The sequence below is a fragment of the Aquarana catesbeiana genome, linkage group LG03 (genome assembly GCF_042186555.1).
Source record: "Aquarana catesbeiana isolate 2022-GZ linkage group LG03, ASM4218655v1, whole genome shotgun sequence".
Classification (NCBI taxonomy): Eukaryota; Metazoa; Chordata; class Amphibia; order Anura; family Ranidae; genus Aquarana; species Aquarana catesbeiana.
The window spans coordinates 534,273,191-534,289,846 of NC_133326.1; the positions used below are offsets into that span (position 1 = coordinate 534,273,191).

The 16,656-nt window shown below is 40.2% G+C and overlaps 1 protein-coding gene across 5 annotated transcripts in view; it reads left to right on the forward strand.

Moving 5' to 3' along the window:
- PTPRO (protein tyrosine phosphatase receptor type O) overlaps window positions 1–16,656 on the forward strand; it is a 139,473-nt gene that overhangs the window by 103,960 nt on the left and 18,857 nt on the right. For 3 of the 5 annotated variants that reach the window (XM_073621317.1, XM_073621316.1, XM_073621321.1), the window contains 8 exons: window positions 1,490–1,641; window positions 5,208–5,328; window positions 7,018–7,157; window positions 10,063–10,195; window positions 12,377–12,497; window positions 13,271–13,339; window positions 13,848–13,931; window positions 14,749–14,811. In XM_073621317.1, coding sequence (XP_073477418.1) covers window positions 1,490–1,641; window positions 5,208–5,328; window positions 7,018–7,157; window positions 10,063–10,195; window positions 12,377–12,497; window positions 13,271–13,339; window positions 13,848–13,931; window positions 14,749–14,811 — 883 coding nt within the window. The remainder of the gene's footprint in view (window positions 1–1,489; window positions 1,642–5,207; window positions 5,329–7,017; window positions 7,158–10,062; window positions 10,196–12,376; window positions 12,498–13,270; window positions 13,340–13,847; window positions 13,932–14,748; window positions 14,812–16,656) is intronic. The other 2 variants (XM_073621319.1, XM_073621320.1) reach the window with 2 other exon arrangements.

A 16,656-nucleotide genomic window follows, 5' to 3' on the forward strand; every position in this document is an offset into this window, starting at 1 on the left:
ATCAAGTCTTTAAAGTTTGCCGCGTCATTGAGTGTCAAAGTGGCATGTCTGGCAAGTCTCAACTTTTGGAGCCAATGTATACTTAATGCCATGCTGCACATTTACTTCCAATGCCAGAACCTTAAAGGGTGTTAATCTCCTAGTAGTACCATGGACTGTAATAGCAGAAAATTACCAGCGTCCCATCAATCTAATGCAGATTTTTTAAATTAGAGAAACTCCTCAGTTCTGGCATAACTAGAAAAGCAGAAGGCTATCTTTTTCAGTACTTTACTTTTTGGTTGCATTACCTCTTCCAGTCAATGGAAGGTATCTAACTTAAGCAACATGCTATTGGAAAGATCAATGCGTATCTACGGATAGATCACCTATGTTGTCAATCTCTCTCTCGAACTACTCCCTCTTGATCTCCTATCCTAAAAAGAGCAAATCATATATGTGGACCTTTCTGTACAAACCAGGATCTGCTTATTTAATCACTCCCCCATGACAAAATACTGTAATATAATTTGGAAGAAAAGGTTAGTAAATATACTTACCTTACTTTGGCTTCCATACTGCAGGGGGTAACATCCCCATCCTTTCTGGTGAGATCCTGGAGAATGCTGAGTATCCTGATCCATGAAAGTAGATGTTTTTTTAATGCAAAGTCCAATATAATAGGCTTTTTTTCACTGATGTCCAGAAGACAAAGATAAACATACTCCGACCTTGTGGCCAGAGGTGTAGCATGGGTGGACTCAGCTGACACTGCAAAAAAGCAGTGAGTGTAAATTAAACTAATCAGTAATAATATTAAGAGAAATAATCACCTTTCAAATACAGCTGTCCACTGTTTGTGACACTGAAGGATACTAGCAGAACATCCAACAGCCTCACCTACCCAAAAACAGAAGAGGGACATGATGCAGTAGGGCATTGGCCTCCATTATGGCCTTTAATGTATTCTTATATAGGGTATAGCACTCCTTCTCCTCCTCTCTCCAATCCACATAACATCCACCAAAAGCCAATCAGAAAAAGTTGGTGGAAGGGATGCCATCGCCCTAACCAAAAATGACAATGCACCAGGAGAAACACCTGGACTGGAAGTAATGACAGACATTACTAAACTGAGGGAGGAAAGAAGAGAGGTAAAAGGAAGATACGTGACAAAATGTAAAAGAAACAGTAAATGAATATACAAAAATAAAACTTGTGGTAGCATAATCATGCCAATCCTACTGCTATAAGGGTTTCCTGAAGATAAAAAACCCTTGGTAAGTGTGGGAGCAAAACTACTCTAAAGAGGAGCAACCATGCAATCACAACACAGAAAAAAGAAACAGGATATGCAAGTTGGGGAAATCATTTAAAAGATATACAAGGGGTGATCCTGGGGGTTTCAGAGGCAAAGCTAGGCCCAACGGTGCTGACATTGTAAGGCACTTGGAAAATCCTTTTACTAGTGATGTCATGTCTCATAATCTTATCTATGATTATCTTGCAGCTCCTGTGGCCCCCCGCATCACTCAGGTGGAATATGTGAAAACTCTGCTGTATATCTCCTGGCGATATGGTGAAAAAACCTTAGATCTTTCACATTCTCGAATGCTGCACTGGCAGGTGACGGCAGAAGGGAAGAAAAGGATAAAGAAGAGTGTAAGTTTATCATGAAGTGCCTTCCTTTCACTTAACAAAGGGAAACTTGTTTAAATTGTCTTCCAGGTCATTTGCAGTCCAACTGCAGTAACCCCTTTCTTCTTACACATGTGCAGTGATATAGTAAATTAAATTTTAACACAATATTATACAATATAATATATATCTGCAGGCACTGTTGATACCAGTCTAATTAATGTTAGACTGCAGTCTGACTGTAGTGTCCTGACACATCTGATAGATATTATATCTACAGTATAATTATAACATAAAACCCCCCCCAACAAACAGACAGAGTATGTACCCAATATATATTATTACCAATGCTTTAATAATACATAAGTTAAAAACATATATAGTATAAAAAGAATGTCCCACCCATCCCTGGAATGGACACTAGTTCCTACTAGACCTCATTATAATTGTACAGATTAATTAATTACATGATCACCATATAAACAAATATGGTCTTGCAGTAACCCTGTAGTATTTGCCAAATACTTGCATTGCATTTCCCAAATACTTATTGCTTCTTCAGGAGATATACAACAGAATAATTCAATGTGCGTGTGGAATCCCCAAAATGATCCCGTGCATCTCCTTCAGAAATGATCCACAGGTGGGATTGTTTTTGGTTGTGGCCCAATGTGATTGCAGTGTGTTATTATGTCCAAGGTGGAGAACCTGTTTTTCTATGGTTGACTGTTTCTTCTATACTTTCAAGCCGATGTTCTGGCTCCTTGCTTCCTTGCTGAGAGGCTTCATTTGGCCACCCACAACATCTCAAGTATTACCCTAATCCTAGATATTGCTCTTAGGCAATTATATACTCGTATTTGGACTTTATTTAGGCTGTTGCTTAGATGTGATTCTACACGCACATTGAATTCTTCTGTTCTATGTCTCCTGAAGAAGCAATAAGTATTTGCGAAACGCATTAAGACCTACCACAGGGTTCCTGCACAGACCGTATTTATTTTATATGATGATCATGTAATGATTTAATATGCTCAATTATGAGGTCTAGCAGGAACTAGTGTCTGTTCCAGGGTTAGGCAGGACATTCTTTTTATAGTATATATGTTTTTAACGTATGTATTAATAAAGTATTTGTAATATTATATATTGGGTACATGCTCTTTGTCTGTTACTTGGGTATATACTGTACTGGTGCACCAATAAAGTCCCTTCCCTTTTTTTTTTTTTTTGATGTTGGTACGATTCTAGTACAGAAAAAAGCATAAAAGGTGGATCTCAAACTACTGACAGTATCAAGCAAAAGAGACCAATTCGTCCATAAGGACGGGGTACTGTGCTGCTAAGTCAAAAAAATTGGGAAACAAACGGGGAAGGGACAAGTAGTTGGAAGGAGGACCAAACCATGATATTAAATTGCTAGATTAATCTTTAATAGTACAAAACTATACCACCTCTCTAAACAGTGTAAAATTTGTTAAAATAAAGAGACAATGTTGTCACTTTAAAATAATGAACACACAGGACACCGTTGCAATGGTGTGAAATAACCGCACTACACATTGGACATATATACTTCCATATATCAAAGCCTTGATGGTCTGTGAGTGGGTGATTAGGACACAGAGCAATAATTGTCCTTTGCGAGGCTTATTGTATGCTAAGTGTGTAGTATATCCCCATATCCCCCAAGTATATTATACTGCTGGGCAACACATTTGCCTAAGGCAATAATGAGATATTTGTATTGATGCACTATAGACTAACTGAACATAGTCCTTGGATATTCACATATATGGCAAACGAGGTGCATTCACTGAGTGATTGACAGTCCAAGTGAATGGATCCGGCTATAAGAGCATTATAGGAATGAGGACAATTAGTGATAGCGCCCTCCTGAAAAATAATGTGAGTGGCCAACAGAGCATCCAAGTAGCCAGTCAAAGTTCAAAGATCCAGATCCCAGTTGTATGTCTGTCTGACTGTATGTGGACCGTTTTTCGTCAGGTACAAAACAGGACAGCTAGAGTGGGATTTTTCTGTCAGTTAGTATTGCGCTAATTAGAATAGCATCAAAGTAAATAGTTCAAAGAGTCTATCGGACTCAGTGAATAATCACTGTACATACCGCTTCCCGATATCCTAGATAGACAGGAGGGGGTGCTGGAGGCAGGTCACATTAGACTCATATCACTTCTGAATATAAATTATAATCAGCAGTTATCCTCTTACAGACACTTTGATCCACTGTCATCCAGTGAAGCAGATATAGGTCACAATCCTCCCAAAGATAGACTCAATTTAGTATGAAGAGCATCGGCAATATCAGGATGTTTTCAAAGTGTGGGAGTTGTGCATAGTATAGCATCGGCTTGGCGGGGCACAGTGTGCAGCTTGGTGGTCTCAGCTCACATCAATGCATTTCGCAAACCCATACGTTTGCTTCGTCAGGACGTTGAGAAGCTGGTCAGACGTCACTTATAAAGCTTGAGAAATCCCTAGTTCCAAAGTGTCACTTCTGGGAGCGCCTCAGTAGAGCCATCAGTGGTAAATAACCAAGAAATCATTTCTGAATACAGTTCTTCCATTTTAATTTATCAGTCATTCTTTAGTGCGGTAAAAATCAGTCACCATGCTTCAATCTAAATAGATATAGAGATAGATATAAAAAGATAGAAAAATAGTAGTATAATAGTTGTGCTTCTTAGAATGGAGCTTACTACGTATAGTGAAGCAAAAAGCTCAAATATTGAATGACAAAGCACTGAGTTTGTAAATCCATCCCAGTGATTAGCCACTAACGGAGATATAAGGAAAGAGAGAGGAGGAAGGAATAGAGAAAGAGGCGTATCAAAATAATATATGGTCATTACTGTTCAAGGAACACTTTTAGGCTTAGCTTGTTGTTTAAAGCTTTGGGCATCATACATCACAGTCTAAAAATCCAGGCTGTTTCTCTTCTCAAGAGAATTGTATCAAAGTCGTCTCTTCTGGTCGAAAAGGTTAAGGGCAAAAAAGCCCTTAACCCTCAGACCCTCTGGGCGCCCATTGTGGTATTCAGCGAAATGCTGTCCAATGGAGTTATCTTCCTTGAGGTTGATGCTTTTTATATGCTCACCGACTCTGACGGGAAGTTGGCGTTTTTTCTTGCCCACATACAGTTTTTTGCAAGGACATTCCAACAGATGGAGAACACTGGTAGTCGCACAGTTAATAAATTGTTTGATACTGTATCTATTGGCGCCATCAGAGTTGGTGAATATATCACTACGATTCTAGTAGTCTGAGATGTGGTGGCGAAAATTCCAGGTCAGGCCATTCATTTCTAGTTTCTATTTACTGTATAATTGTGTCCTCACTTCTTAGTCATGGCATAAAGTAAACTCAACGATCAGTCAAAATCCATCTCTCAGTGATATCTCATTGAATTATAACCTAGTTGCTGGAAGTGACTACACATTGCACTGAATCCATGTGAAAGAAATGTAACCAACCAGTCTGCAAAAAGATGCAAAGTATTCTGTTCTGCAGAGCTGACAACCTAGTATGGGGGGATAAATGCATATCTGATTGTGTCGCTCTCTTTTCAGGTTTCCCGAAATATGATGACAGCAGTAATGGCACTACCTGCCGGAGACATCTACAATATCACCGTCACTGCCTTTACTGAGAGGAGCAGCAACTCATCACTTCCGTATGTGGTGAAACTTGGTAAGAACATGGAAGAAGCTTTTCTGTCCCACAATACTCTCATCCTGGACTGGAGGTGGGGAGTGTAGTGTAGAACAGTGGTTCTCAACCTCAGTCCCCAAGTACCCCCAACAGGCCATGTTTTGGGACTTTCTCTTAGATAAAATAGGTGTCCAAAATAACAAGCCATTGACTCTGATTTAACCGCTTCCCGGCCACTCAACGTCATATGACGTCTTCGTGTTTGAGTGGTGATATCTGAATAATGCCTACAGTTACAGGCATCATTCAGATGTCTTCTTTTACAGTAGGCGATTCTCTTCACCATAAGAACAGTCATAGCAGCTGTTCAGCCGCTTGATCATTCTTATAGGCGGCAGGGGTGGACATCTGCCCCCTCCTGCCGCCCTCCAGGGGGTTCTCCCGCCTCGCCCCCGCGATCGGCGAACCATGGAAGGAACCGACCGACGCCGGAATGTTGACCATAGAGATTTCCGGTGGACCAGATGGTCCCCAGAGTTTCTATGTTTGAAAAAATTTTGTTGTCTCGGCAGGGAAGCTGGGATCTTTTTTTTTTTATTGCAGGCTTCCCAGCCTAGAGGTGAGATCTGGGGACTTATTGACCCCAGATCTCACTGTAAAGAGGACCTGTCACACACTATTCCTATTACAAGGGATGTTTACATCCCTTGTAATAGTAATAAAAGTGATTAAAAAAAAATGTAAAAAGAAAGCATCAAACTAGAAAAATAAAAGTAAAATTAACAATAATAAAAAAAAAAATTAAAGCGTCGCCCCTGTCCCACCACACATGTGAGGTATTACCATGAACATTAGAGCGAGAGCAATAATTCTAGCACTAGACCTCCTCTGTAACTTTAAAACATGTAACCTGTAAAAGATTTGAAAATGTCTCCAATGGGGATTTTTAAGTACCAAAGTTTGGCACCATTCCACGAGCGTATGCTATTTTGAAGCGTGGCGTGTTAGGTATCTATTTACTCGGCGTAACCTCATCTTTCACATTATACAAAAAATTTGGGCTAACTTTACTGTTTTGTTTTTTTTAAATACGTGAAACTGTTTTTTTTTTCCAAAAAAAAAGTTTGAAAAATTGCTGTGCAAATATCGTGCAAGATAAAAACTTACAATGACCGCCATTTTATTCTCTAGAGTCTCTACTAAAAAAAAAACCTTTATAATGTTTGGGAGTTCTGTGTAATTTTCTAGCAAAAAAATGATGATTTTTACATGTAGGAGAGAAATGTCAGAATTGGCCTGGTAGGTAGTAAGGATGGGGGCTGTAGTATTGAATATTTAGTGAATATCTAGTGATGATGGGGGTTGTAGTGTGGAATATCTATTGATGATGCAAGTTGTAGTGCAGAATATCCAGTAATGCTGTGGGGTTTTAGTGTGGAATATCTAGTGATAATGGGAGTTGTGGTGTGGAAAATTTGGTGCTTATAGGGGATTTTAATGTGGAATACTATATCCAGTGACGCTGGAGGTTGTGGTGGGGAATAATATCCAGTGATGGTGGTGGTTGTTGTCTGGAATATAGAGTGATAAAGAGAAATGTAGTGTGAAATGTTAAATAATGATTACTTTTTAATTGAAAATGGGATTGTAAATTATGATGGCTCATGATGTTCTTTGTTTTATAGTTGGGGAAGATTCTGTTCACAGAGTAACATTTTATTTGTACAGATCCAGCTCCTCCAAAGTCCCTGTTTGCCGTGAATAAAACACAGACGTCCGTCACTCTGCTGTGGGTGGAAGAGGGATTTTCTGATTATTTTGAAGTTTTCTGCCGATGCTCTGACTTGGTACAGAGTGAATATGACAAGGTGACACAATCACTTTAAAAAATAACTACGTATAATTCTTAGGGTTGGAAACTATACTGATTCAGAAATTCTGTTCTAAAAATTTGGAATAAAGTCATGAGTTTAGATGTCCACAAACATGAAATAAGACATGTCTCTTCCCTAATCATTTCTGCAGGTACCAAGAGACTATGCATAATTGGCTGACTGATCAAAGTTAACAGGCATGGGTCATGTCAATAAGCATGCAAAAAATATTCTGGCAGTTGGGGTGCCTGATATCTAATTTCTATGACAGTCTCAACATATCAACAGGTCCGTTATAGATAAAATTGTAGAAGGGATTCACTGGGTTTGGTCAACTGGTTAAGAAGTCAGGAGGTGTTAGGTGAAATTGTAAATTAAATAAGGACTAGAAGTGGCAGATATTAATGTGAATGCCTTTGATCTTTATAGATCTCTCCTACATAATAATAGATTGAGAAAAAATACAGGTTTTCAGGCATGGTTTACTTGTGATTACCAGTCCACTATCAGATCATTTTGCCCCTGGTGCTCTGAACTGTATCGTGTGTTCACTAAACCATGTCTACCAATGTGCCCCTTAAATGCTTCCTTCTTTCCATGTGCGAACTGTAGCTGTCAACACTTTGCCTAGTTGATTTTTTAGCAGTGGGCATCCCTATGTAACCTACTTTTATTCTTCTGAACGTGAAACTCTAAGTACAAGTACCAGGTAAAATACAGTACAAAAGGATTACATTTTGGGAGATTTTTACTCTCCATTTGTCATGTTTACCATCAGAATCAAAAGTGAAAGTAAAATAAAATACCAAAGTTTAGCTTGTCCCAGTAAAAGAAGGGAAATTTTCCAATGGGGAATCTAGTGACCCTAGTGACAACCAGGAATTCTGTCACTTCGGAGGGAGTTCCTCCATCTTCCTGTTTTGAGTATGGGACAGGAAGTGAATGAAAACCTCTCCAATGGGACACAGATGGCAAAAACAAAAAATCCTGACAGGAGTTATAACCCTCCGATACTCTACCCATACTGAGAGAAAAAAGGTTTGCCTTTAATTCTACTGTAGCTCATCCCAGAGAAATAATTCAGTTAATACAAAGTTTAACCCAGAGTAATACAGTGAAGATTAGGTTTTACCTAAAGTAATATTACAGAGAAATTAAAGTCACCTTGTTGGAATTAAGATTAGGTGATTGGAGGTAATTTAATCCACTGTAGTGTAGTTGGTCTAAACCATATTGAGCACTATTCCATTGTCCGTGAGCCAGAGCTCCTTCATTCTGTGAGGAGAAATAGCACTCACAAGAAAAAATAGAAAGAAACGTATTTACTGTTTTTAAATTGGTTGTAAAAGCTATCTGCATTAAGGTAAAAAAAAAGCCTTCCATGATCAGCCCCCTCCCAGCCCCCCTAAATACTTTCCTGACACTGATATTGATTTACCACTGTGCCCATCTGCAGCAACGCTGCTCTCTTTCCCTCTCCTCACTGGACTGGGAGTCATTGGCACCTGCTAATGTCAAATTAAATCTAGTGAGGAGGTACATGTTTAATGCAATGCACTTATTTTTTGTGTAATAATTGTTTTGTCTACTTTTTGGGACAGCTTACCGTATTGTGGTGGGCGGTCCTTAATGTTTCTGTTTTATTGTATACTATACTTATTTATTGAAAATAATACAAATAATTTTCAAGAAAAAAAATCCTGTGAGGAGGAAGTGCGGGGGGGGGTGGGGGTGGTCAAGACACGCTGGCTTGGAATTGAGCCCGCACAAGTTCCCCCATAGGAAGCAGCTTGCTATGGAGGCACTTAGAAGGGAGGAGGAGCTGAGAGCATCTGCAGGGGACCCCAGAAGAGGAGGTTCGCGGCTGCTTTATGCAAAACCATTGCACAGAGCAGGTAAGTATAACATTTAATTTAAAACATAAATACACTATTACATTCACTTCACATATCTGAACATATGTATGTCTCAATGAAAATGATTTATTTATTTCAGGAGGGCAATATTTTACAATAGCGATGAGTGAACTAGAGCAGGGATCCCCAACCCCTGGGGAGTGGACCGATGCTGGTCCGTGGCCTGTTGCTGACCTGGCCTCACTGCAGGGGGTGAGCGGCAACCGCTGTCTGCACAGGGCTATCGCTGACCGTAGTCACTGCTCATCACCTGCTATGCCCATGTGTCCTCTCCCGTCTCCTTCACCTACCCGTCCGGCCAATAATGTCATCCAATCTGCAGGGCAGGGGGCAAGAGGAGCTGCAGATCGAAATGGAGAGCTCCTCCCACCCCCTGCCCAGCTGATAGGATGACACTGTTAGCCAGGCTGGCGGGAGATGGAGGTGGGAGAGAACACATGGACTGTTACAGCATCTGCCCTGCAGCTAGGAGTTCTAAGCAGGGGAGGCATAGATTGATGTTAGAGAGGAATGGAGGGGAGGGAACAGACTGCATGGGGCACTGTAATGTAAAGGGGCACTGTAATATAAAGGGGACTGCACTGTAAAGGGGCACTGTAAGGATTATCTTCTTTTGGTTGCGGTTAACTCATGGTTATATTGTTAGGGCTGGGGGTATCCTATGATTATATTTTTAGAAATTTTTTTTTTTTTTCACTGTCATATTTTAAGGGTTATTTCATGATTATATTGTTATAGTTATAGTCCCATGGTTATATTTTTAAGTTTGAGATTATCCCATTGTTATATTTTTAGGGCTGGGGTTATTCTATGACTATATTGTTATGTTTGGAGTTATCTCATGGTGATAAAGTGTCTAGTCTTATGAAAGTGGACTGGATGGTCGTTTACATTCTGCCAACAATCTTCCGTTTGTATTATACTGTATAATGTTTCCCAGCAGCCTGATATCAACATCCTTCTGCTTTTGCCTGTCTTGACAGGATGCTGTGGTGGTTTCCTCCCATGTGGTAACAATATCCAATCTACATCCTGGCACATCTTACAACTGCAGCATCACCAGTGTCAGCCATCACAGTGCCAGTGTGCCCACCTTCATTACCGTTTCTACACTGGGTAAGCTTCTTTTAGGATAAGATGCTTCATCTTTTCTTTGTTTGTATGTTATTGTGCTTAAAGTATTTGACTACTTATTACATCAGTCAACAGAAACAGCAGAACTCCAGAAATATATTGGCTTTTTTACTTGCGTTTGAAGTTTTGTTTACATTTTTTCCCCAATATCTTTAGCATTTTCTTTCTCATTCTGCTGTTATTTTGTTTATAGAAAAAAAGTAAATGTATACATTTTTCAGCCCCATTTACATTTACTCAGCTGTTCCCTTGTTGAGGAGTGCAGGCTGAACGTTAGGAACAAAAAGCCACAGGAGAGCCTAAAAGGAATAATGACATTATCTGTACCAGAAAACCAATAAATCAACTTGCTGTCTGTCCCCAGTAGTGTCCGATACCAGTCATTCAGCAATAGTGGTGCATATCTGCCATTGCAGAGTGATGGTTCATATCTCCCATTACAACATGATGGTCTGTGTCTGTCATTTCACAGTGTTGATCTACATCTGTCACCCCCTAATGATGGTCTATATCTGCCATTTCCAGTGATAGTCAATATCTGTCATGCCCCAGTGATGGTCCATATCTGTCTCTCCATAATAATGGTCTATATCTGTCATTCCCTAACCACAGTCTATGTAAGTCTTTCCCCAATGATGGTCCTTATCTGTCATTCCATGATGACGGTGCATACCTGTCATTCCTCAATGATAGTCTATATCTCTCATTCCCTAATGATGGTTTATATCTGTCAGTTAACCAATGACCATGCATATCTGTCATTAATCAATTATAGCATTATCTGTCATTCCTCAATGATGGTTTATATCTGTCATTATACATATCTGTTGTTTCCCAGTGACAGTCCAGTAATTCTTCAGAGATGATTTATATCTGTACCATATTTACCAGTGATGATACAAAACTGTAAATTCTTAGTGATAGTGTTTGGCAGTCATTCACCAAAATTGTTCCTTTCAAAATGATGTTGCATATTTGTCATTGCCTAGTGATAAGAGTTATGCTGCTTACAGACATTCGATGGTGGCCTGCCATTTAGGATCAATCTAGAAATTTGCTAGTTTGCATTGGACAAACCTGCAGATTTGCACCTATTGAGGAGGGAGAGGGACTCTGACTGTATAGTATGAAACAATTTTTGGGTAGGAAAATCCATGCCAGCCAGGAAGTCTTCCCCCAAGCAGATGTAGCCAAGGAATATTAGTGAAGATCATTGGAGGGACAGCATTTAAAGATTCCTTGATACAATTATATACGGTCAGTTTTGGTGAATGAGCTCTTATGTTTATAGGTACCTTTTAGTGTTTCACTCATAGAGTCTTGGATTTACTAAAGGCAAATAGACTGTGCACTTTGCAAGTGCAGTTGCACTCATTTTCCCCAGAGCTTAGTGATTGTGGTAAAGCTATGCTGATTTCTATCATCCAATCATTACAAGCAAAAATGCTGTTTTTTAAAATTGTTTCCTTGCGCTTGATTGAGTATTCTTTTGAAAGTGAAAGGGGTTGTAAAGGTAAAAATTTTTTCACCTTAATGCATTCTATGCATTAAGGTGAAAAAACTTCTGACAGAACCGCCGCCCCCAGGCCCCCCGTTTTACTTACCTGACGCCTCGAAAGTCAGCTTCGCGTTCCCGACATCTGTTCCTCCGCTCACCCTGGCCGCTGATTGGCTGCAGTGGATGGATTGAAAGCAGCGCAGCCATTGGCTCGCGCTGCTGTCAATCACATCCGATGACGCGGCGCGCCGGGGGGCGGGGCCGAGTGATACAGCGAGCGGCTATAGCCGCCGGCTGTATCACGGGAGCGCGCCCGCAAGCACTCACCACCGTGCGAGGGAGCTCGCATTAAGGTGGTGAATGCTTGCGGGGAGGAGCTGAAACAGCCGCCGAGGGACCCCAGAAGACGAGGTTCGGGGCCACTCTGTGCAGAACGAGCTGCACAGTGAAGGTAAGTATAACATGTTTGTTATTTTTAAAAAAAAAAAAAAACACCTTTACAAACGCTTGAAGCTTCACCACATTAACTAGGCTCTGAAGAAAATGAGTGCAACTACACTTGCAAAGTTTAGAGTCTTTTTGCCTTTAGTAAATAAATACTTCAATGTTCTTGTTTACTATATTTGTTCACGGACTTGCAGTAAAATGTTTTTTCTGCTTTCTAGTTGCTGAAATGAATCCAAATGTTGTGGTGATTTCTTTGCTGGCTGTGCTGAGCATTCTCCTGATCGGACTCTTGCTAGCCACTCTAGTAGTCCTACGCCGGAAGCACCTCCAAATGTCACGGTAAAAAAAGTTGAAGAGTTTGGGGTATATATAGTAATACTATTTATTTATATATATATATATATATATATATATATATATATATATATATATATACTGTATATAGAGTCAGGTCAGGGATGTGGGTTGTTACGTATATTGTGGTTAGACAGTGTAGAAGGTGAATATATATGTTAAGTGTTATAAGACAGGAAGAGAGATGATCTAGAGCAGAGTGTCCTCTGCTTACCAGAGGGCATGTTAGGAGGTCTGGGATGCAATTGTGTATAATAAATAGGGATATGTATACATAGGGGCTGATTTACTAAAGGGAAAAAGACTGTGCACTTTGCAAAGTGCAGTGACACTCTGCAAGTGCAGTTGCTCCAGAGCTTAGTAAATGTATTTTTTTATTTTCCTTGCACGTGATTGAGTACTCATTGCAAAGCGAAGCCTTACCTCATTTACTAAACTCTGGAGCAACTGCACTTTGCAAAATTCACAGTCTAATTGCCTTTAGTAGATCAACCCCATAGTGTGTGTGTGTGTGTGCGTAATGGGATTCAATGAAATGTCTATTGGGGAAATCCTCCTGTTACCAGTGCCTACTCACAGCACCTTTTCCAACTACCTGGTTATACCATCTTCTTTAACCATTAAGCATCCCAGATAAGAGAAGAACACCAATAATCTCATTTGTGATTTTGTAAAGAGATAACTGTTAGGGACCCTTGAGGAGCAGAGTTGATATTTGGAAGACTGCATAGTGAAAACTTTTCGCTCTGTTTATCCAGGGAGTGCGGAGCAGGAACATTTGTCAATTTTGCCACTCTAGAGAGAGATGGAAAGCTTCCATATAACTGGTGAGTATCCTTTCCCTTTCGCTGATCTTTATATCTGACACCAAAATGGCAGACAGTGTCCTAAGAATTGATGCTTGAGTTTTCCCATGTGCAAAATCAGAGGATCTGTATATCACTTCAAGATTATGCATTCAAAGCAAAAGTCCCATTCATTTGTGTTTGTGGCTAGTTCACATCTATGTGCTGCAGCTTAGCACTTTTTAAAAATAGGATGCTGCATTTGTGTGTTTATGTGGGAAGGAAATTAAAGATAGAGGCAGAAAAAGCATGTCATTTTGTATATACATCTGCAGCAAGGAAATACCCTCTTCTGAATGTTTTCCCCTCAATCTGCATAACGCATGTGGAAAACAAACGTGTTAAAAAAAAAAGCACAAATTCATGTGTATGCATGTCAAAAATGCACGCTGCTGCATCCGCATAGGTGTGACAGGTCCTTAGTCCTTGTACTGTGGCAGACGCTTTCTCTAACCTCCATTTCTCTGTCCCTGCATATTAATGCTCCCAGGCGTCGAAGCATTTTTGCTTTCCTAACCCTCCTGCCCTCGTGTCTGTGGACTGACTACCTCTTGGCTTTTTATATTAATCCATGGTAAGTCCTTTCCATTCTTCTGCTAATTTCAATTCTATATATCCACTAGTTTCGCAGTACACATATATACCAGAGTCAGCACTAAACATTAGGACATTCTCCAGAGAAGAGAAGGGCTTGCTTCCCTTTTTAGAAATATTGTATGCTGATATTCTTTTTACTATCTCACTTAGTTGACTACATTTGGGCACTTGTACTGTCATGTCCTTAGCCAACATATGACTGCTTCTATTGAATGGAAACATTTCAAGTCATAGAATTACATAGCATTGAGGTAGCGGCATAGAGAAGATGACAGCTGTGTCAGGTGATGATTTCACATCTGTTAGTAGCAGGACACTGCTGGTTGGCCACTATAAAAACAAAACTGCTAATGACCCCTCTGATAAGCTATCTTTGGCTGCCTTCTGTCCCTCCTGTCTCTACAGAAATAAAATGTTAGGGTTTGTGGAGCCTGGATGTCAACTTTATGAAGTTCTCTGTTGCATCATGACTACATGTCTGACTGCCCTATAAATTATCTTGGCAGCTTCAGGGCTAGCTGTGTGCTCACCTTGCACTCATAATGTGTAAAACGAAACATTTTAGTTAGCCTTTTTATTTACTGTGGCTTTAAAGAGTTCAGTGCTTACGATTTAGTCTCTGATAACACAAGTCTTAATATGGATAGCATAATCTGCATAAACTATGTAGGAAACTAACCCACACCCCTAATATCCCACTTACCCCTAACACTGAAGCAACTATATTGCATTTTGCCTTCTAGCAGGCTCCACACACTTTCCCTAAATAGGTTTTTATGTTTTTTTCCCCATAGCGTTACCCGAATATTTTACCAGAGAAGTAGTGACGTTTGTCTGGAATCGCAGTGTCCAGTTAGGTTAGTCGCTGACTGTAATGGCCAGTTATCTCAGCATTCTGCCCCACAACCACATGCCCGCTGAATGTTGCCATGTTAAAGAAAGTATTTTGGTACGGTACGCCACATTATGTTGGTATTCATTGTTGAAACTAAATAATACAAATAAATATATTGCGCTCATTTGGAATGCAAGATTGCTTCCTATTCCTCTAGGGTTTTCGAAATGTATAAATCTCTCACATTTTTCTAATCACGTACAGAGGAAATGCTTTCTTTCTGTGTCACCTTCAATGTTTCATTGCTTATCCGCTCACTCAGTATGCTCAACTGCCACTGTCAACAGCCAATAGTATCCTAAGCTGCCACTGTTCCTAATCCTCAGTGTCCTCAGCTTCTACTGTCTCAACCCTCAGTATGGTCAACTTTCACTATCTCCAACCAAAAAGTAACCCCAGTTCCCAGTTTCCCCAAACCTCAGTATGCTCAACTGCCACTGTCTCCGATTATCACTTCCCTCACATGCCTCTGTACCCAAGCCTCAGCACCCTCAGCTGCCACTATTACGAGGTCTATGTAATATCATCTACCACTGTTTTAAACCCTCTTTACCCTCAGCTGTCCTGCCCCAAACCTCACTACCATCAACTGCCATTGTCCTCAACTCCCTGTAACCTCAGTTGCCCTGTCCCTAACCATCAATATAGGGTAAGACAGAGTGAGTCCAGAGATGGGAAACAAACATGGTCAAAGGTCTAGAGAATAAAACATACTAGGAGAGACTTCAATAATTTAATATGTATGAAGGGAAAGGGGAAACATGACTGAAACCTTTAAATACATCAAGGGGGTGAATAAGGTTCAGGGGGGGCAGTATATTCAGTATAAAGTCAAGATCAAGAACACAGGGACGTGACCTCAAACTAGCAGGAGGAAAGTTCAAAACTAATCTTAGAAAGTATTATTTTACTGAAACAGTAGTTGATGCTTGGAATAGACTTAGACAGCATAGGAAGTGACTTAGTCAACAGTAAGTGGATTCAAACATATTGTATATACAGTATAACTAGGACAGACCCAATGGACCACTTGGTCTTTTTTCCGCCATCACTCTTCTAATATCCTTGGCTGCCACTTTCCCTAATTCTGAGTGTCCTCAGCAGCCACTGTTTCAAGCCTTAGTATGTCTACCTTTCACTCTCACCAGCCCTTAGCTGGAACTGTCCTTAACCCTCAGCTGCCAGTATCCCTTTTCCTCAGTACTGCCACTTTTTCCAACACTCTGTACACTCAATTTGTTCAAATGCCAGTGTCCCCAAACCTCATTACCTTCCTTCAACTTCCTTTGTTCCTAAAATTCAGTATCCTTACACTCAGTACCTTTCATTTTTTTAAGAAGTTTGAGGATTTAAGCTTCTATGGGAAGAACAATGGGATTTTTAGGTCATTCTCTATTCGGACAATGGATACAGGATTACCCCAAGGCCTACACCTTATTTACGACTGACATTGAGATTTAATGCTGTTTCCAGCTCATGAGCAAGTGTCAAGACATTTCTCCTCATTTACTTTATCTATGACAGTCATACCAAAATGAGAGGAGTGGTTGTCACTAGGACATAAAGTCACAGACAGCAAATAAAATATTGTCAGATATTTTAACCCTTCACTATTCAACTGAAAATGTGTTTTTCCCCATTTCAGAGATTTCCAATTGTTATGTGTTAAGACAGGAACTGATGAGAAATCTCTCGAATATGGGCACAGATGCTGACAGAAGCTCTAACTCTGCCTTTCCTATGGGCTGATATGTATCAGCACTGTATGCATTGCCTACCCATAAAGGAACAGGAGACCAGTGACTGT